The sequence below is a fragment of the Acomys minous genome, assembly GCF_964271855.1.
Source record: "Acomys minous genome assembly, chromosome: 14".
Taxonomy (NCBI): Eukaryota; Metazoa; Chordata; class Mammalia; order Rodentia; family Muridae; genus Acomys; species Acomys minous.
The window spans coordinates 73,209,528-73,231,531 of NC_140496.1; the positions used below are offsets into that span (position 1 = coordinate 73,209,528).

Here is a 22,004-nt window from a genome sequence, read left to right on the forward strand (position 1 = left end):
CTTTGGGTTTGGCATTTTCCACAGTAGAGTGAGAAGGTTCTGTTTACTTCCATTCATCTCCTCGGTGGAGCTGACTGTGGAGGTGGGAACATCTGAACAAACACCTGGAGCTGAATCATAAACACTGTGAGAAGACAGCTTGTTCCAAGAACTCTGATTTATACTATGTAAACACTTTTAAAATACACTTCAGATGAGGAAAAGAGAGAGAGAGAAAACACAAATAGTGCAAATTTAGCTTCAAAGTTTAGAGGTAGATTTAACCTTTATTTTAATCTCTCTCTCTCTCTCTCTCTCTCTCTCTCTCTCTCTCTCTCTCTCTCTCTCTCTCTCTCTCTCTCTGTGTGTGTGTGTGTGTGTGTGTGTGTGTGTGTCCATGGAGACCAAAAGATGGTGTCAAATTCTCTGGAGCTAGAGTTACAGGTGGGTGTGAGCCACTTGAGGTGGGTGTTGGGAACCGAACTAAAATCCCGTGAGAGTGCAGCAAGTGCTTTTAGCCCCTGAACCATCTTTCTTGTCTAATGTCTCTTTCTGTGTTTCAAACTATCTTTCCTTTATAGATAAAATTATATCATTTACTAACTTTAATGATTTCTTTATTCACAGTATTCAACCCAATTGCTCTTCTACTGGTTGAACATCTGTGGTAATCGAAACTGAGGACTTTTCAATTCAGTGTGTAATAAAAATTAAATGCTTCACTCATCAAAATGTTTGATGATATAAATTATATAATCAAGCAAAAACGCTGCTTATTTCCAATAGAGATTTTTGAGCATTCTCAAAAAAGAGGTGGTGGATAAATTCTTTTTCAGAAGAAATCTGTTGGTGCTTGTGTTCAAAGATTCAGTTGGAACAAAGAAAGGAGGAAAGTCATTGCCCAATGTGATGGAGTGATGTAATGACCAGAGAGGGACTAAAGAGTGATCAAAAGACCATGGCTCTGTGCACAGTGTTCGCCAACACCTGACACTTGTGTAGATAAATAAGTTTCTCTCCACACACTCTGTTTTTCTCATGTGTGAAACAGGGGTGATTGTAGAGGGTTGTTTTCAGAAATAGTGGTTTCCCAGGTCTTAGCACCCAAGATCGAGATGTAGCTTTTAAGAATAAAGAGGACTTAAACAGCACCTGGGACCATCCCTATTATTTACTTGCTTTGGGAAGACATAAAACTTTAGTTGAGGCCAGGCTTCTTGGCTAGAAAACACATCCATTAGCCTCCTTTGCAGCAAGGTGATATAGCTCAGGCCCATAGGGTAGGTTATGAATCCTAAATGCTAATATGTAGCAGTTTGAAGTCAAAGTGGCCTTTCTTTTATTTCATTCTGCTGGAAATTTACAGCAATTAGAGTGACCTTAAAAGTCACATGTTAGAGGCTGGCATGATAACATGTGCCTATAATCCCAGGATTCGGGGAGAGAGAGACAAATGGACTTCTGTGAGTTCAAGGCCAGCCTGGTCTACAAAGGGTGTCCAGGACAGACAAGGCCACACAGAGAAACTCTTGAATAAAACTAAACAAAACAAAACAAAAACAAAACAAAACGTTACAAGTTAGTGGGTGCAAGTCTTTAATCCCAGCGCTCAAGGAGGCAGACAGGCAGATTTCAAGTTAGTCCAGGACAGCCAAGGCTACACAGAGAACTCTTGTCTCAAAAACCAAAAAAGAAAAAGAAAAAGAAAAAATACAGAAAAGAAAAAGAATCCAAAACTGAAAACAAAAATGGTCATATGTTACAGATTGCAAATCCCTTTTTCTAAATATGGGCGTTTAAATATCAAAATTACTTATTTCATGTAGTAGAAGCGTATAATATCTGACTGTTGTTCTTTCTGCTTGGCATAATTTCCTGGATATGTCTATAGTTTTAAAGTAAGCTGCAATAGCTGTTGTTGAGGCAACAGCAGTGATGTTGTTTCTTGGTATCCATGAAAATGATTGCTACTGATCAGTCGCATAAACTTAGTGGCATTTCTAGATAACTGCCATTTTGTGTGCACATAGCATAGTGCTTGAAGACCATTGGATTAGCACGTAGATCTTGGTTGTAGTTTAAAAACTTGTTAACAATTTCTAATGAAATATAGATTAGTAGGAGTCAGAGAGTGGGCACTAATGGCTTGAATGAAATTAGAGTTAATTGCCGAGCACATGTTAAGAAAGGCTGCAACGTTTCTGCCCACAATGTCGTGAAAGGCAATCGTTGAGAAGGATACAATGGCTACTTTTAGACATTAAGTCTACTTGACTTTCATATTTCATTTCTTATGTTATAGTATTGGAATGTGGAAAGTATGCCTAAGTATAAAAGACCTACCATAATAGGCAAAAGATAAGAATTATTTTTTAAAAGGTCTATTTTTAATTTATGGTATGAATGCATGTGTTTGCCATATGTGTGAAGGTGCTCACAGAGGCCAGATTAGAGAGTCCAGTTATAGGTAGTTGAGAGCCATTTGATGTGAGTGCTGGAAACCGAACTCAGGTTCCGTAGAAAAGAAAGGAATGTTGTTATCCACTGAAAACATCTCTAGGCTTTGGAAATAAAATTTCCAAACAAGGAAACGTAGCTTGACAAAATTTCCTTCATGCAATACTCTTTCTTCTCATCAACTATGAGTTTAACCAACTCATATTTATACTTTTTATTAGCCTTTTCCCCCAAAGTTATTATCAATTCATGTTCTGTCTGAAATAAAAACCCAAATATTCCAATTTTGATGAAGAAATCTAATCTTTATTTCTATGATGTTAGCACAATATACTCACACGATAGCTTTGATCTGTACTTAACAAAATACATTTATAGCACTTTACAAACTTTATCAGTTTGGAAAACATTGCATAACATTTTATTAAACACAATACTTTATATATATTATATATTCATAATTTTATTTACTTTAAAAAGATAATTAACTCTCTTTATCAATACTTGGTTTTGTCAATAAAGCACAGCCTAACAAAAGAAGAAGTGCTCTCATTAGCAAGTAAAATAAATAGAACACTGAGGAGATAATACCACCTGTTAGTCTGATTTGTCTAAATTAAGGTACCAGTGGAATGTAAACAAATTTTTTGTAATTATTTATTTTTTACAAAAGATGTGTTATCAAATATACATGCAGAGGTCTGAATTCTAGTGTCTATCGTTATATTTCCTTAACAATGTGGTACAATTTGTTAAGTCATTAAAAACTGTAGCCTTTGGCACTTTGAGTAGAAAAAGAATATATCAATAGTATGTAAAGAACAAAAATTCAATGACTAGAGAAGTACTTTAAAATCTTTTCGTTAAGAAATAGGAAAGATTAGGAAATAACGTACTGCACCTCAAATACTGCAGCTTGGTTTTTCTTCAGAGTACTAAAACCAGTCCACCCTGCCCTCTAGGAACTGGCCAGGCCAGCAGGGACATCGTGACAGTGGTGACATAAGGAGTGGGGAAGGCAACATTGAACTCCCACCTCCTTCTCTGAGAAGGAAATTGCCAGAAGGATTATGGTTGAGTCTGTATTTTATTGCCAGAGTTTTCAATTCTGCTGGTTTCAGCTAAATTCCTAACGCCTTAGGAGGTTGAGTTTTCTAAAAAAAAAAAAAAAAAACCCTGCCCTTTGAATGTGGAAGCTGATAATGGGTGATATGATTCCTTGCTGGACAGCTGTTGTTCTCATTGAAAACTGCGCTGAGCTCAGATCAACTACCTCTGCTGTTTACTTTTTTTCTCCCTCTTGGCAATCACCAAGTGTGCATTATAATTCTCAAGACATGGCATAAAAATGGTTTAATACCAAATTTCAAGAACTAAATATTTCTCCACACTTTAAATATCTAACTTGGAAAAAAAAACACTTCAAAATATTTTGTTGTTGTCTTCTTGCTATCAATACTATGGTTTCCTTTGACTTAGGCTCAGGGTGTTAGATTCAAGACAGGCAGCCAAAACTGCCATACTCTGAGCACAAAAGCTGCACCTACTCTGATATTCTGAAGATATGCTTTTTCAATTTATACGGTGAGACACTTCTATTTATCAATCAGCCGTTTCCTAGACTCTTACTGTTAGTCGCTCAGTTAAAAGAATGTCAGGGAAGAGAGTGAAGCTCACCCCATCGTGGTTCCAGTTTATTGATCATCAAGATAATGCAAAAATGAAGCGCCCTGGAACAAAATGAAGGCTTGGGATTACTTACTGATGTGGTAACCTATGCCATAGGGTTGGAGACCTCTTGAACTTGACCAGTATGTCTGGCAATGGAACGCCCAGTTCAACTGTTGGCTCAGGTTTATGACTTCACAGCAGTGTATTTTGCACAAGGACCGCGAACAGTCACTTTTGCTTTCTTAAAATAGAAGAACATATGTATAACCTCAAAAACTTAATAAACTAAGGAGAAGCGATAAAAATGGAAAATATAACCACAGTAATTTCAACATGTTCTCTAAAACAATGCTTTAAGTATGCAAATGCACTTACTAAAAATAGCAGAAACCAGCATTACCAACACTTAAATAAAAAGCTGAAAAAAATGAATCAGGGAACTACTTATCCCCTTTCACTGAAAACATTCCTACAAACTTTCAGATGTTTAAAAAAGCATTTTTTTAAAAAAAGAAATGCTCAGAACTCTTTCCAACTTTTTTTTTTTGTTTTTGACTGTGAGAGAGCCACTACCGGGAAGCTACAGATGGCCTATTCTAACACAAAGTAGCCAGCATCTTCTGAAAAAGGTAGCATTTCTCTGATGAGGGGGTTGCACACCACTATTTCACAGCTAAATAGAGTTCGAGAGTTTACATGGTATATGTACTATTATAGTCAGCACCGCCCAGTCTGCGATTCTGGTGCAGAGTCTGCAAAAATGAATAATATATAATACTGCATGGCCTCTGCTGTCGGAGACACCTGTGTGTATTGGGTTCCCACAGCGAATTATAATGAGAAAAAAAAAATCTCCAAAGTTGGCACATTCATAAAGTTAATACTATACATTGAAGGAGACCACGTTGTCTTAGTAGTGCCCGCTGCAAAGCCTCAGTGACAGCTCTTAAGGAACTAACTGTTCGGATGATGAGATTAGCTTGGATCTTGCTTTGTGCTTTTTCTTTCCCTTGGTGTAAAACAGCCACAACTTCTGTGGTAGTTCAGTGAGAGTTCCAGGCTGATAGTGAACAATCTATTTGGGCAAGGCGTTCCAAGTCCTCCAGGGGAAATAAAAAGCCAAACAAAACAAAACAAAATAAAACAAACCAGGTAGAATAAATGTGTAGTCTTGGGGTGGGGTGGGGGTGGGGCAAGTGTCACCGAAATGATGACAAGAAGGGCCATTGCTCAATCCTTATAAGCCCGCGTGGGAGAGGTTCCTTTGTAGAAGATGTTTCTGGTGTTTTCAGGGCTGTTGCTTCTTTCGGGGATCAAGATAATGTTACCCTTTCTGCGCAGGGTAGAGTCGCGTGAGGAGGACACAGACAGCGTCTCTGAGCCTATCTCGCTGCCCTCCACCGGGGTCACTCGGATGGTGGTGATGCCGTGGTGGTGGTGCTCGTTGCTGTCGATGTTGCTTCTCTTGCGATCTCCAGAACCAAAGCTGTCTTTGAGGGACTCGCAGCTTTCTGAGTCCCTGTTGAGGTCGTTGAGCTCATAGGTTTGGCGCAGGCTGCCTTTCTCTGGAGCCTTCCACTTCCAGGAGCCACTGCCTTCACCTTCCGTTGATGGGATCTGGATGATGGGCCTGTTGTTCTCGGGGTGGGCTTCCACTCGCACGATGCCCCCAGGCTCGTGATCTGTCAGGGTTTTGTAGCGGATGGAACCTGTGCAGGTGACTGTGCTACCCTCAGCATTCTTGGGGCTGCTCTGCAGCACGCCCTGTTGCTTGGACATGGCGATGACTTGCATGATGCGCGGCTGGTTGTTGCTCCTGTTACAGGCCACTGTCTTCTCTGCTGCTTTCAGCCACTTGGCCCGTGCAGAGCTGCTCTTGGGCGAAGTGCTTATGTTTTCCTGGGTCTCCTCAGGGATGTGCACCAGTTGGGAGGAGCCAGGGCGGGACTGGATGGACACACGTGGGCCTCCAGGAATGCTATTGTTGCAGCCGGGAACTGTGCCAGGCTGGATCTTGAGGTACTGATTGCCAGGGACGTGGTGGTCTCCATTTACTCCGACCCTTGCGGGCTCCGAGCTGGACCTCATTTCTATGGACCTGGGTGGTGACTGCCCTTCGGGCTCAGTGTCCATAACTTGCAGGGACATCTTGCGACTCTCATTCTTGCTCTTCCACTGGGTAAGAAGCTGCTTGGACCGGGCAGAATCCATAGAGGCATGGATGCTCGCGTTTCTTCTTACCGGGTCTTCCACAGAGGGGGTATTGGCTCTGGGCAGCGTGTTGCTGAAGGTCACCATGCTCTCCTTCCCCATGGGGCTCCTAGGAGTGATGATTTCTACATCAGCGTTGGCCCTCTTGAGATTTGTTAAGGAGCTTGCATCCCTGTGGTTTCGGTTGAGGATGCCCTCCGTGTGAGCAATTCCATCACTGCTGCTTCCATTTTTAGCTGATAAAACCCTGCTGGGGTCTTGATTGAGGTCTGTCAGTGACCTGAGGGCGTCTCTGTGCTGAAGCATACTGTCTTCACTAGGCAGAAAATTCCCCACAGCATACAGGCCCTGGTGTTTGAGGGGAAACAACAGGCATCACACACTAGAAGGCGCTATTAATCACGCTTGCCTGAGACTGCCCAAGGGAGCACACAACTGAGGTAGGCACTGAGCATAAGCCATAGACCAATAAAACAATGAAAAGTACAATTTCTCAAGGGGGTAGCTTGTAACTGTCTAGATCACTGAACTAATTGCTCAGAAATCGGGACGATTCTTTTCAGTCAGAGCAGATGTTGTTGTCACACTCTCTGAGTGTTTTGAAAAGAAAAGATAGACAATGAGAGAAATAAGAACATTTTTCTGTGTTTCGAAGCTATTTGTTTTCTGGACCCAGGCGCTTCTTTTTGAGTGACAAGCCAAGAAGCTCCAATGCCTTGTGTTCCCTTCCGTTTTCAATCATACCTTCTGATGGCAAACAGAGGATTTGCAGGGAAACAGAACAATGGCTCATTTATACAAACACCAACGAGTTTGGAAACCAGGGCAGGGACATATACATTGTTGCAAATCACACTGACTTTAGCCTCGCCTCTCTCCTTTAAACTTGACCTTCAAGGGGGAAAATTGGAATAAACTGCTGTTTCATACCAAATGTTTGCCAAACTTTATTTAATGTTGTGTTCATATTTAGTTCATTAGTTTTATTTTATTTTTTTAAGATTCGGAAAAGGTTAAATTTCAGTTTAAAAACTGTTATCCTGATTACAGGAGACCTAACACCTGCTGGATTTTCAGAGATAAGATTATGAAACAAGTGTCTGCCTGGGAGATAATATCAATTGAAGGTGGCTGGGTCCACTTTTTAAGTCTAAGCAATGCAGTTTCCTGGTTTTAGTGTTTTATAGAATGCTTCACATTGAGGAGAAGCATATGCTTAGGGGGGATAATGTTCTAAATAGAATAAAACCTTCCATTACTCCCTGTCCCTCCCTCCCTTCCTTCCTTCTTCCCTTCCCCCTTTTCTCTCTGTTTTGAGAAAGGAACTCACTATGGCAACCTGGTTGACTTACAATTTGTTATGTAGATCAAGCTGGCCCCAAACTTGCTCCTGCTTCTGCTCTCAAGTGCTAGGATTTCAGGCATCATATTTAGATTGATTTTTTTAGAAAGTTTTTTTTTTCAAGTAGATTAGTCTGACCTTAAAATTGCAGTTTCCCTGCTTCAATCTCTTAAGATTACAGAAGTGAACATCACTCTGGCTTTTCTAAATATTAGTTAGTGTCTTCTTTGAAATACTATATACCTATGATCTTGCCACCAAGTCTTCCTAAGTCTCTATTAATAATTGCACTACTTTTGTATGTTTAGGGAAATCTGCCATTTAACATCAAGTTCTGACACTATTGTATAGTATTCAGTGCTCAAAATGGTAATACAGTTATTTAATCCTTATTTTTAAAGGAATATGAAGCAAGTTAATTAATCAATTAAGCTTTGGGTTTGTTGAGCAGCTCATGTGGATGTCAGGGCACCATGGTCTCACAGGAGTGCAAAGGAAATGCACAGACTGAGGAGTGGAAATCTCTTTCCCTTCCATTTGTAGCACCCTCATTGCCAGCCATCACTCCCATAGCCACCCTAGCATATGACGTTAATGTGATCATTTCCTTCTCTGATGAAGGAAGTGTGTAACAGTAAAACTTAAAGTTTAACCATTAGATCTGCTTGTTTATAAAGAAGAAATCATTGCACACTTCAGAAATGCTTCTTTTTAATTTTTTGTGTATGTGTGTGTGCAATTTCATTCTTTTTTTATTTCTTCACTTCTTTTTTTCTTTTTTTTCTCCTTTATTAATTTATTCTTGTTACATCTCAATGGTTATCCCATCCCTTGTATCCTCCCATTCTTCCCTCCCTCCCATTTTCCCCTTATTCCCCTCTCCTATGACTGTTCCTGAGGGGGATTACCTCCCCCTCTATATGTTCATAGGGTATCAAGTCTCTTCTTGGTAACCTGCTGTCCTTCCTCTGAGTGCCACCAGGTCTCCCCCTTCAGGGGACATGGTCAAAGGTGAGGCACCATGTCCCACGAAAGCCTTCACTTACCAGGAAACTGAGACAGAGGGGAGGACATTCTAGTGGGACTCTAGATGAGAGAAGCATGGGAGAATGGCAAAGTAGAAGGATCCAGAGGGTCCTAGAAGCCTACAAGTAGAACATTATGATAGGCAGATTTGGGTCCAGGGGTCCCGCTCAAACTAAGGCACCAGCCAAGGACAATACAGGCGGTAAACCTTAAACCCCTACCCAGATCTAGCCAATGGACAGAACACTCTCCACAGTAGAGTGGAGAGTGGGATATTACTTTCTCACATACTCTGGTGCCTCACTTTTGGCAATTTCATTCTTACAAGCACCAAGATCACATGACTGAGAACTGTGGCTATGAACAACTGACTTTTATTTATTTCTGTCAGCCCCTCTTAGTTTCCTTTTCGTGTCTGGTTCCTGTCTCTCATCTGCATATTGCTTATCCTTGGCTCTTTTTCACTCTGTGACCTGGCAATTTTACATGCCTTGAAAAACTCACAATGGCACTTCTATAAGTAATTTCACTGCCTTCCAAAGTACTCATGGCTCTTCTGTCCTTCAGACATTACTATTTCAGTACCTTTGATTCATCATGAACTGCTACATGCCTTTCCAGCAGCATATGAACTTGATTATTTACTTTGTCTACTAATGTTTTCACCCTCAATCCAGTTCTCCAAACTACAAATTTCGCTGTCATTTCTCATTCTGATACTTCTGTTTCTGTCCAACTGCTCTTTCACATGTTTATCTCTTTGCATGATAATTTCTTCCCTTTGAATGCGCTTTCTACTCTCTTACTCTTAAACTATTTAAAAAAAAAAACACATCGTTTCTAGGATCTTGATGCTCCTTTGGCAGCTTCCTATTTGCAAGGACCCACCTTCCATCACTAAACATGTTGTAATCCTGTATGCCAATGCTTGTCTGAGGGATGCATCTCATCTCCCTTTGTTTTCTGGTTCATGACAATGGGTAGATAATGAATAAATAAGCTGAATGAAAGAACGCATGCATGACTGAGGTCACTAGGTGCTAAAGACTTCCTTATAATGCAAATACTTATCTTGAAGATATTTAGCGTGTGTGAGAGATTTTTTTAAAAACTTCACTGTTAGGTGGAAAGTGGCTCCATCCAGGAAAGTGCTGCATTTGTGTTGTTGGGAAAATTATAGCAACTTTCACTAACCCTCCACTCCCCTGCTTTTGCTTATGCCTGCTTTCCTTATGTGTACAATTGCAATATGCATGGCATCTCTCTCTCTCTCTCTCTCTCTCTCTCTCTCTCTCTCTCTCTCTCTGGGCTCTCTTTAAAAATGAAGTACAATAATTCTCAAATCAATTTTGGCTCGTAAGAAGAACTCATTAAATCGTTTTATTGGAAGTAGAGTGTAATTTGGCTCAGAATGAAGATGCACCCTAAGATTATCTCATGAATATAAAATACATTATGAATAACTTATTGTACACAATATTCTATGCAAGCCTTTCCATCTTAAACTGTACTTCACCAAATAATAGTAATGTTATTTACCAAATACAGCGCGATTCCTCCTCCTATTAAAAAGCCACAATAGACATCGACTGGGTGGTTCTTATATTGAGTTATCCGTGTTAGCCCGCAGATGATTCCACAGATGATAAATGTGAAGACCAAGAGAGGCTTCAGGAGCTTAGAGGAATCGGTTAGCGTGGAATTGAAGTACATCTTTAAAATGAAAGAAGTGGGTTAAGTATGCCAGAAAGGCCATGATATTGGAAAAGTCTAAGCAAACAACAAGGTCAACACAAAAGTCTGACTGATACACTGGGATAACGCTCACCCATTCCCCTGGTCATGGCTAAGTTTTCAGCCTGCCAAGGAGGGAAATGCATGATGACATTCACAAAATAGTCAGCAAAACTACGGGAAAGTTAGAAAAACATTGAAGCAATGTAGACTCGGCCAGAGAATCCTAGTCTTCCTCTTCTGTATCCCAGATTCAGTTCATTTGTCTCACAATATACTACTCAGAAGACTATAGTGTCAATCAAACACAAGGTTCTTTCTTGTCTAACACTCATCTAATTGACAACAACCTAGAACTCACCATTGTCACATAAATATGAAAAGCTGTGTTCCTTTTTTATATATTTAATAAAAATCTTTTCATTTTCGTTTTTGTTGTATTTATGTATTTCATAAATATCCTCCTTCTAAGTATTGCATTGAAATGGTCCAAGGTTAAACAAGTATGAATACTCTCTATAGGAAAAATCCTTTGATTATACATTTTTTTTACAGTAGCATCTGATAATTGCTTTAGATGCTATGGTATTAAATGGAGGCAGAACTAAATTATAATCTAATTAGTCACCTGGCAAAAACACTCAGCTTTTCTTATAGGTCATAACTTAACAACGAGGAACCCATACTTACAGACACATACACAGCAGCAAAGGCAGCGAGGGTTGCATGTTGGGACGGAAACGACTTTCTGCCGAAGGAAGACAGCCAGGTTATGCATTTTAGTTTAAATGTGCTGCCAGCAATCTCTAAAGAACTCTGGGTAAGATGTTCAACTCAAAGCCTCAAAGCAATTAGCAACGACCTTAATTTATGTTTAGTTTACTGAGAAAAGTGGAGTGTTTTCCCACCCTCAGGAGGACTGCTGGTCACCATTAGCATTAAATAGTGTTAGTGATGTACTTTTTAGTGAAAACTAAAATGAAACCACGTAGAAAATAAGTATCAGGTTAGCAAAGGAACAAGTGAGGTGAACTCTGAACTGGCTTGGGAAACATAACTACTCTTTGGTTACAATTATATCATTTCACTGTAAAAGTTAATAAAATGCAGGGCTTTGCTATTTTAAACTTTTTCTTTTATGTTCCAAGATAGTTTCATTACATTAAATAACAAAAGTATTTCCCAAACCAATAGATCTTAATGTATTTTTCATACTCTAAAATGTATTTTTAAAAAGCCCATTTTAAAACAAACTGTTTCTCTGCTTAGCCCACATACACATGACTGTTATCTCTAAAACAACAGAGAATTTTCTTAAGTTAAACAACTTAAGGATCAAGATTCATTTAGAGCACTGGTCAGGGTAACACATACAGGAAAGGACACACAGAAAAAGGATGAGAAGTTTCTTTCAATTGAGTAAAAACATGAAAATAAAGGAGATTTGAACTATTTCTTTTCTAATTATTTGATACTTGCTATTCATCACAAATAAGAAAATGTAGGAAATGAGAAACAATACGGAACACAGTTCTTCAGAGTAGATTCAAAATTACTGAATGGTCCATAGGAATTTGCTTCCTTGAGAAGTCACTAAATAATCCAAATTTTCATATTTAGTGCTCTGTGTCTCTTTACTCATTTCTTTTGAGCTTCTCAGAAATTCTTTCCTGTCTTATAAGTTTATTTTATTTTGATGATTGAAAAAGTTTAATGTATTAGTAGTTTCTTGGGTTTACATGTTCTTAACTTTCTGAAATGTAAAGTCAGAAGCTGTTTAACATTTCTGTGTTCATTCAAGGAAAAGAGATGTTACTGCAGGTGTTACTCCTTTGTAAAACCGAGAAAAGCAAAATTTACATTTAATTAATTATTTAAATTTAAATTTCAAATAAAGCATAAAGAAGAGATATAACACAGAGTTTTGGTATTTGACATGAGTCCAATACACATATCATCTGTTGGCTATAATGGATCATTAATACCATAAACCTACTGTGGTAGAACACATAATATGAATTCAGTGAAAGATGGGCTCATAGCAAGAATATGAAACTGAAATTGGAGACTTCAAGAGAAGGACTTGGAACAAGTCACTAGCAGATCTCTGTGCTATAGTCACTGGAGAGCTTGTTGCAGTGAAAATATGAGGAGATTAAAAATCACCGTGACTGAAAACAGCATGCCTAGATGGGTACAATGACAGCATAGTACAAATATTTTTCAACCTGCCACTGTTGATAACGGTAAGGTCCGATCCTGAACAAATATCTTCCACGATGTAGGAATTTTCTTTGCAGGATACATTGAGAGAGGTGTAGTTTGGCTTGCACACAGTCAGAAAGTATGGCGCCTGATAGCCTGTGGACAGCTGTATGACATCTGTAATCAGGGCCGTGGAGCACAGTCCAAACACATGGACACCTAGAAGCAAAACGGAGAACACCGTTACCACGTCGATGGCCAAAGATGAGTTTCTATGAGTGCTAACATCTTTATTGCACACCGATATGTTGACCTTATAAAATGCTATCATTTCTCCAAGATAATTTTGAGAGAAAATATAGAAATTTTCTAAACTTCTAAGTTGTTACTTAAAGGCCACACAGTGTACTGAGAATTCCCCAAGCAGTGAGTATACTAACGCCACTCTTGGTAATTGGGGTGAATCCTTTATATACGAATATTCATTTTCAATTAAGTGAGTCTGTGTGTAGGTCTGTGCACCTGTGAGTGCAGGTGCCCGCAAAGTACAGAGGAAAAGTGTCAGATGTTGAGAGCTGGAGTTGCAGGCAGTTGTGAATGGCTAAAAACAACCTGGGTTCTGTTGCAAGAGCGGTGCGTGTCTTTAACTGGTGAGGTGTGTCTCCAGGGTTCAAGGTCAACCCAACGTGATTTTCCATGGGCCACGTGTCATCTACCTGGGGCAAGTTGAGGGATGCTTAGAGAGGGATAGAATATGAGAAATGCAGTAGAATTAAAAATTCTTTTAGAGTCATATCTTTCTGTGTGGTGATCAGCCGAACTTAGTCAGGCCATCTGTCTGTGATCATGGCCTTTGAACTGTTCATCAGAGCCTGGTGGAATTGCAACTAAGACAGTGACTATCCCTTCCCCAGATCCATCAGGAGCTAAATGGTTCAGTAAGGTGGAAAAGAACTGCTAGGGAAGGGGAGGAGTTGACAAGGATGGGAGGAGATAGAAGTGAATCAGGCAGTGAGAGTAGTCAGTAAGCACTAAATATATGTATAGAGCTGCCAAAGGGCAAATAAGATGAAACTAATTTAAGTTTGTAATAAGATGTACACAGCAAATTTAAAAAATAATGTAAAAGTTCTGAGCATGTCTGTGTGGTCAGGACTCTTTTCTCACCGTGGTCTATAACTCTAGGTACAGTTACCAAACCCTACAGAATTCACATTCTCTGTAAAGCACAGTCCTGCTAAGAATGCTAATTATGTGAGAAGGAGGAAGGCAGGGCTTTGTCTTAATAACCAGCAGCAGTTGCAGCCTGTGTAACTGTGGAAACTGACTTATTTGGTGATGATGTTCTTCTATCTCCTGCTAAAAGTCCAAGTTTATCTTCTGGGACCAATCTTATATTATGAAGCCTCAAGCTCCATGCCTGTTTGAACTTACTTGCTTGGCTCACCGTGCCAGTAGTTCCTTCTAAGGTACAGATGCTCTGGAACTTGCCCGCTCCTCCCAGGCTGTCCTGGGTCCCTGCACTTATTCTGACTCACTTGCTGGATTGCTGATTCATGAGTCGCTCCCAGCAGTCATTCTGAGAGGTGCACATTCATCACTCCCAGACCAGGAGTCCTGGAGTGCGAACATTACCTGCCGTTTTTCTTCTCTGGTAATTGACTTCTAATCATCACAGTCCCGGTTCCTTTTCCAGCGACACCGGGGGTGTATGACACAGAACGCTTATCTCTGCATTCCAGTTCCTAGAAGCGTGAATAAGGACTATTCCTTTTGTAAATTTATGTGTAGGTATGAGAGGATGCACAATAGTGTGAGGAGGACGCCCATGGAGAGCAGGGGAGGTGTCAGGTCCCCTGGAGCTGGGGTTACAGGCAGGTGAAAACTACCTGCCCTGGGTGCTCAGAACTGAACTCCAGTCCTGCGGAGGAGCAGCAAGCATTAGTAGGCACTGAGGCATCTCTCCAGCTCCCCTAGGATTCAGCCTTAAGACTGTGTACCATAGGTCACTGTGTGTTGAACACAGAGAGCAGGCAGTATGGCCCGAGATTTGCATGGGCTAGATAAGACAGAATAAAAAGGGAAAAGGCCTTTTTATCTTTGAAAAATGAGACTCCCCAGACCCAAGGAGGATGACGTTGCTGACATTTCAGAGTAAACACTTCTATGTCCACAGCAGTATATTCTATTATGGAAACATGTCTCTAAGTTCAGCTTTGGGTCTTGGAGTTCCGTTCCTTTGCCTCAAATGATGCTAAAGGAACGGATGATTTCTTTTTTTTTTTTTTTTAAACCATATCACTATAATGGGAAGAAGACAACTTCAAAGAGCAGAATTTGGTGAATGATTCAGAACCAGTATTTTTTTTTATCATGGGAGAGATCTAATTTAAGCATTTATGAGATATTACATGTATTACATGAAACTACCAATTTCCTTATGCTGACATGCTATAGCATATAAGATAAAAATAATATAAGGAAGCAATATACTATATTAATATAATTAATAGAATATAATAATAAATGTAATATAAAAATATTGGTAAATAAATAAACTTGTTAATAAATAAATATAATGTCAAAATATAATGAATATAATGTAAAAACATTTAGGTTGGAGTGTGATATTGTAGAAGACAGCTTACATCAGGGGGAAAAGTTTGTAGCTTAAACTGCATTAAAATGGTCCCATGCTAATTGTGATTTAGGAATTGGTATGATTCAGATATTGGTTAGTTTGGCCTGTAATATTCTTATATACTTCATTAAAAAATGTAAGGTGAAGTGGGGGACGAACCAAAAACTCTAACCAACAGAAAGTAACCATGGTGTAGCAGCCTATGGTGACATGTCCATGCACCGTGATTTCTGGGTAAAACCACTAAAATAATAATAATCACCCACTAAAAACAGACTCATTTAATGTGAATAATTTCTGAAGCACTACAAATTAATGATGGTCTACTGACAATTATTCTCCATTTAAAATAAAAAACAAAATACAGCATGGTGCCACAGACCTGTAATTCTAACACTTGGGAGGCAGAGGTAGGAGGCCTCTCCTCTTTCTTTCTGTCTTTACTCTTTCCTTCTGCCTTTGGAAAAATTAAAAAACTTAAAACTTACACTTTGTGAAACTATTTTAAAGTAAATTATGCTTTGAGCCAGAGTTTGGCAAAATGCCCTGAAATGTGTGATGTGCTAGCACACAAAACCAGGGTCGTGACTCTAAATAACACATTCTAGAAAGAGAGCCTAGATTATGGTTTGTTTTTTTTTAAGTTTCCTGTATAATGTAAAGCTCATCACATACTGAACATACACATCTAAATTACAGCTTTAAGGGCTTAATATCTGTAATTAGACACAGCAATTCTGTGCAGAAAAGCATTTCCTTTCTTTCTGGCTCCTCACACCCACCGACAAATCTGACGGCTCTTCTGAGGAAGGAGTTGAAGTTGCATCCCCCGGCATTGATGTTGGGCTCCAACCCAGCTCCGTTTCTTCTTTTCGAGAGGCAGCAGTACAGTATCCCTTCGCCCACCATGATCTGCAAAGTCCACATGGTGTCAGCACAAGCACCGCCGCGTCTGCACACTCACACTTATAAACTGTGCGCCATCCCCCTCACACACCGCGTATTCAACAAAGAGAAGGTGGTATTTTTTTTCTCAACACTTCAGAAGCACAAGCAATTTATTTTGGGTATTTAACCAAGCAGTGAAAAAATGAGCAATGGGGCACTGTGAAGAGGTCTGGCTGCATCTTGTCTACTCCTGTGCATTGGTCCAAGGTGTGAAAAGTCTCGGAATTTCAATTTGATTGCAACAATCAGCCTTTTAGCTTTCTGCCCATCACATAAAGGGATTCAATCCATTACACAGTGACTGATACTGCCTTGACTTTGAGATGCTTGACATCAATCCCAAGATGCCTTAGAGAAATCAAGTAAGTATAGAGTTAGCGTCAGGAATGTTTGGCAAGGATATTTGGTCAGTTAAACAATTTTTAATTCAGCAGGAGGAAAAATGCACAGATAGGTCGGGGTAAAAAGTACTATTGAGTATAGTCTTTGCATAATCATTTCTGTAGTGACAGAACTATGTCTTCTATTGGCTAATATGGTAGCCACCACTCACACATAGCTGCCAGGAACTGGAAATGTATGCACCACAAATGAATCAAATGTTTAATGTTACCAGTACTACATTAAAACTTTAAAACTAAATATATTTAGACTTGAAAAAGGCACATGTCTTAGTTATCCTCATCTTAAGCATCATGCCTGAAAATATGGGCTTTATGTTTATTATTTTTGCTGTCCTAACTATTCTGGAAATCTGAGTTGCTACTTGTAATACAAACAACATTTGAATTTATGACTTTTATTTATCAAAAAGATTTCAAACATTTGAGAGTATTGTCACTAATACATTTCTGTGAAAGTTAGTGATTTCCATGAATGTGTAGAGTTGAGGAAAGTAGGGGTTCAAGAGATGAACAGTCTCTCAGATACAGTAGATCATGTCACTGAACTGGTTATGGATGTACTTAGGGTCAGACAGTGTTTGTGGGTAGATGTTTCTGGGTAAGCTTCTAAGTTCTCATTAAAATCTTATTATTTGTCTTACAAAGTGCTTAAAAGTATAGCTCCCTTAGTAATGTTTACTTGTATAGCTAATGTGGTCTGCATATCACTATAATGCCTCTTAATTTGTATATAAAGTTCTTTAAGGAATTCTGAAAATAAGCCAACCACAAATATCACCTGGTACGATAACTTTTAAAGTCAATCAGCATAGAAATGATAAATGGTAATTTATCTCATATTATTTAATAGTAAATTAACTATGTATACTTTCAGAGTAATATTTTCCAACATTACTACTTCAAAGGAGACATGAGACTACACTAGGTTCTCCATTCTGCGTAGTTAGCCCCTCTCCTTACACCAGTCTGCTCTAAAATATAAACCAAATGAAGCCATATCTGGTCTTCCTACTTTCCAGGAAGATCCCAGTTTTGTAATAAGTTTATTCAGCTACAAATATGAAAAGAAAATCAACATCTTTGACGGTCAGAGATTAGAGTATGTCAACTTTCACTTTCAGGAGAAGGGAAGGAGGTAGAAGTTAAGGAGACAGTTAAGGAAGGAGGTAGCTAAGGGAGGAGGTAGCATCTAAGGTTGTAGTAAGAATATAGACAGAATTATGGTCTTCTAATGATTGGGCTTGCCACAGAATCCATGCCAACAAAAGCACTTGTTTAGGGGGAAGGCTTTAAAAAGCACAAAGAAAAATGAAATCAGAACAAAACTAGAAGAATTATATATATATATATTTGGAGAGAGAAGAGTGACAAATCTTTCACATGTGAGCATTGCCAAAGCTCATCTCAACGCTGAGTTGTTTGCTCCAGGTTTATGAAACCACTGAAGAAGGAAAAAAAAATCACTAATGTCTTAAAAGCCTCCAAGGGATATGTAACATCCCCAATCATAATGCGTTCCTGATTTGCTTCTCTTTGTTTAAGAAGCATTAAGAGTGGAGGCCATACAGTTATACCTTGTGGAAGGAGGTGGTACTGGGCTTCCCAGGTCCGCTGAGTGAGAGGGGATTTCTCAGGTCTTCAAGCCCCAAAGCCCTAGGAAGCATCACTAGCTTGTGCATTCAGAGTATTGTGCCAGGGAGTCAGGAGAAGTAGGAACGCTTGGACAAGGCTAAGGTCACTGTCCCCAGCACATGCAACAATGTCAGGAGAGGGATCATCATGTGATAAGAAGGTAGCAATTAGACATTTTTCAAGGGACTCAGTAAGATAGCTTAGTAAATAAACATGTTTGCATCTATAAAAAGTGAGCTATTCAAGCGATCACATATAAAGTCTTTTTTCCTAGAGTCATACACACCCATGTAGTATCTATGAATTTTATTCCAGATGTATCACTTAAATAAGTTTACAGCATTCTAACAGAAATCTTTTCTGATGTGATAGGTTTAAAACAAATATTTTTTTTCCTGCTATAGTGTAACAACTAAGCAAAATGATGGGAAGGCACTACTATATGAAGCAGTATCATGCAGTAAAAAGCTTTCTCTGCATCCAACTACATAATTAATAATTCTACATCCCCCTCAAATTCACCGGAGTTCAGTAATTAACAAAGTGAATAAATTAGGGTTTAATTACTTTATCCAAATATTTTATTAAATATATTTATAATATCAATAACATATTATTATTTACCATAGGGGTGGTACTTTGAATACAGACTCAGGTTTGCATGAAAGGATGGCATTTAGAAGGCCTATAAAGGAGCTTTTTAAAAGTACTGATGTACTGAAACTCAAAGAGCCAGTGCATCACAGAATTTCATAAATGCTCCACTTATGTGTGCCTTTCAATGTGATTACAGGTGTTCAACATTCATGAGTGCAGTCAAAGGACTAGAGATGAGCAAAGGTGCCTTCTGGTGTGAGTAAACAGTGCCAGCGTGGCAGCCCTAGAGGCATGGCTTTTGTCCTTCAGGTTAGTCACGTGGGGCCGAAGAAGTGGCAACAGGCTTGGGTAAGCTTATTTATTAATAAATTTACATAAAACGTGTTAATCTATGGTGTGTGTAAACACATTAAAACCACCATTTTAAAAATTAAGTACTAAGGAGATAAAATTGCCAACCAACAAGCAGGCAAATGAACCAATAATTTCCATAAAAGAAACATGTGACCAATAAATATTTTTAAAAGTGCTCAGTATTCCCAGCTTTCATAAACATGAAAATTAAAATTATCTTACAATATTACCTTTCCTTAGTCAGAGTGGCTATCATCAATAAATGTGACAAGAAAGGTTGGAAGGGATGTGGAAGGGAAGACTTATTCACTCTTGATGGGGGCAAAAAGTAATACAGCCATTGTGGAAATCAGTTGGGAGATTTCTCAAAAAATTAAAAGTAGGCCTAACTTCTGACTCCAATATATCCTGGGGATATACCCAGAGAACGCCATAGCCCATCCTAGATATATTTGCACCCCAGTGTTTATTGATGCTTTATTCACTATAGAAATGAATCAGAATCAACTTAGTTGTCCACCAACAGATGAATGGATAGTGAAAATTTATGTGTAGATAAAATGGAATGCTATTCAGGTCTAAAGAAAAATGCAGTCACAAAATTTGCAGGCAAATAAATGAACTTAGAGTGCACAATGTTAACAATGTTATACAAACAAACAAACAAACAAACAAAAAAACACCTGCTTGCTCTCCCCAGCATGAGGAATCTAGGCAGTAATACACGCATATAGTCAACAAGTGTGCATATGGATACAATATATCACGTAGAATAAAGAACAAAGAAAGCTAAGGGCATGAGGATGGGCTGCAGAGGGCAATGAACCTGCGTTCCTTGTGAAACAGGATATATAAACTACTTGTTTTCCGTTCTAACCCTGTCATAGACTTTCCATTTTTGGTTGTAGATAAGTCCATAAAAGCATTAGTAAAAATATAAAAACAAAACACGAAGTGCCACAGCTTTTATTCCTAATGGTTATTCTAAGGGTAAAGAGGTTTACTGAGGTGTTTTTATATATACGTTTTATTTCTTAAGGTGTTATTTTTTACTCTTTTTTATTTTATTAATTTATTCATATTACATCTCAATTGTTATCCCATCCCTTGTATCCTCCCATTCCTCCCTCCCTCCCATTTTCCCTTTACTTCCGTCTCTTATGTATATATATATATTTTTTTTTTAAATGTAAATGCCTAGTGTGAATTTGAAGGATCTCATTCTGTATGGCTATCTGTCCACTGTGTGCATGAGAGAGAGAGAGAGAGAGAGAGAGAGAGAGAGAGAGAGAGAGAGAGAATGTAGTAAGTATGTGTGCATGATGTGTGCCTGGATGGTGAATTTTATACTCTTTACAGTTGGTAAGCCTCATTGCTCATCATCAGCATAAAGTGTTGAGTTAGTAAAAATGAACCTATAAATGTTATTAAAATTATTTTTGAAGAGAGAATCTATTGGGTATATTATTAATTTTCAACTTTCTAGAATTTAAATAACAAACAAATCACAAAAATTATCTATTAGAAGTGTATCAGTAATATAATAGTACCCATTAAAAAAACTGTATATTTACAAACCCTTTTTATACTGATGTGCAAACATAAATGGATAATTTTGGAAATCATGTAATTTTTTAAAACTTTAAATGCCAACAATTTCAAGAAATCAATTACAATATATATATATATATATATATATATATATATATATATATATATATATTATATATCCCAGACAAGATCTTCCCAGAGACACGAGGATTATATTTCAACTTTTTCTCTTCTCTTCTCTTCTTTTCTTTATCTGTTTGTTTGTTTGTTTTTCACCTTAGTAAAACTTTATTCACACACTCCAGAGCCCTAGGCCTGGCTCAGCCAGAAGGTACATTCTTAGCAGTGGCAAAAACCCCAAATAGAACGCGTTTGTCAAGACCAACCATTTTAATTTAAATTAAAGCATTTCTGGAAGACAAATGCAATTGATAGAAAGTATAAAAACCTTTACTGTACAAATTTTACATCACATTCAAAGTAAACGAATAAACACCACAGAAGATGTTAGGTGTACAGCTTTTGTTTTTTTTTTTTTTTAAAGCAGGCTTACTACACAAAGTGGATCATCCTATGTTCTCTGAGACTGAACAATGCAATTTGAGTGTCAGTTCTTACCGTAATTGCAGGTCCAGCAAAAGCCAAGCTAAGTAACATGAGGAATGGAATTGCCTCTTGGGTTGGCTCAATGTACGGCATGCTAAGACTCCTGTCATAGCAACTGAATCCAGAGTGCACCGGTTTGAAGACATCTGTGAGTTCCAGGAAGTAGAGGCTAACCACCGATGATGCCAATATAGGCAACTGAGGGTGAAAGACACAGGAGACAATCTATTTTTGTAAATAGGACAAATAGAAACAGTACATTGAAGCCTGAAACTGGTGGAATTTCCCCCTTCTTTCGTGGCCCTTCTGAGGGCCACAATAAAATACTTTCATAAAGTGCTGTGGATTTGACATTCACAGTATGTCTCCTGTTCCTCTACCTTGCCAGGCTGCTCTCAGTCTGTCACCCTTTACCTGCTGTGTTCACCTTTCTCTTCACTTAACAATCCTCTCATCCACTCCCTGTACCCAGCACCGTTACAAGGAGACTCCTGGAAATGCTCCAATTCATTTCAGTTCCCACCTTGAGCATCCTGTTGGTTGTCTTTCTCACCTGAACCAAATCCAAATGTCTAATATGAATAAAATCCAAGTGCTATGCTGTGGAATGGCACTTTCTCCACTATCCAGCTTTTGTTTCTGTTTC

General features: G+C 38.7%; 1 protein-coding gene across 1 annotated transcript in view; it reads right to left on the reverse strand.

Annotated features, from left to right (window-relative positions):
* Positions 1-2,720: 2,720 nt before the first annotated feature.
* PLPPR4 (phospholipid phosphatase related 4) overlaps positions 2,721-22,004 on the reverse strand; it is a 37,855-nt gene continuing 18,571 nt past the window's right edge. Inside the window, exons 2-7 of the mRNA XM_084755393.1 lie at positions 21,371-21,556; positions 16,049-16,178; positions 12,649-12,844; positions 11,111-11,168; positions 10,226-10,399; positions 2,721-6,666 (exon numbers count right to left, since the gene is read on the reverse strand). Of these exons, the coding sequence (XP_084611519.1) occupies positions 5,338-6,666; positions 10,226-10,399; positions 11,111-11,168; positions 12,649-12,844; positions 16,049-16,178; positions 21,371-21,556 (2,073 nt within the window). The 3' untranslated portion in view covers positions 2,721-5,337. The remainder of the gene's footprint in view (positions 6,667-10,225; positions 10,400-11,110; positions 11,169-12,648; positions 12,845-16,048; positions 16,179-21,370; positions 21,557-22,004) is intronic.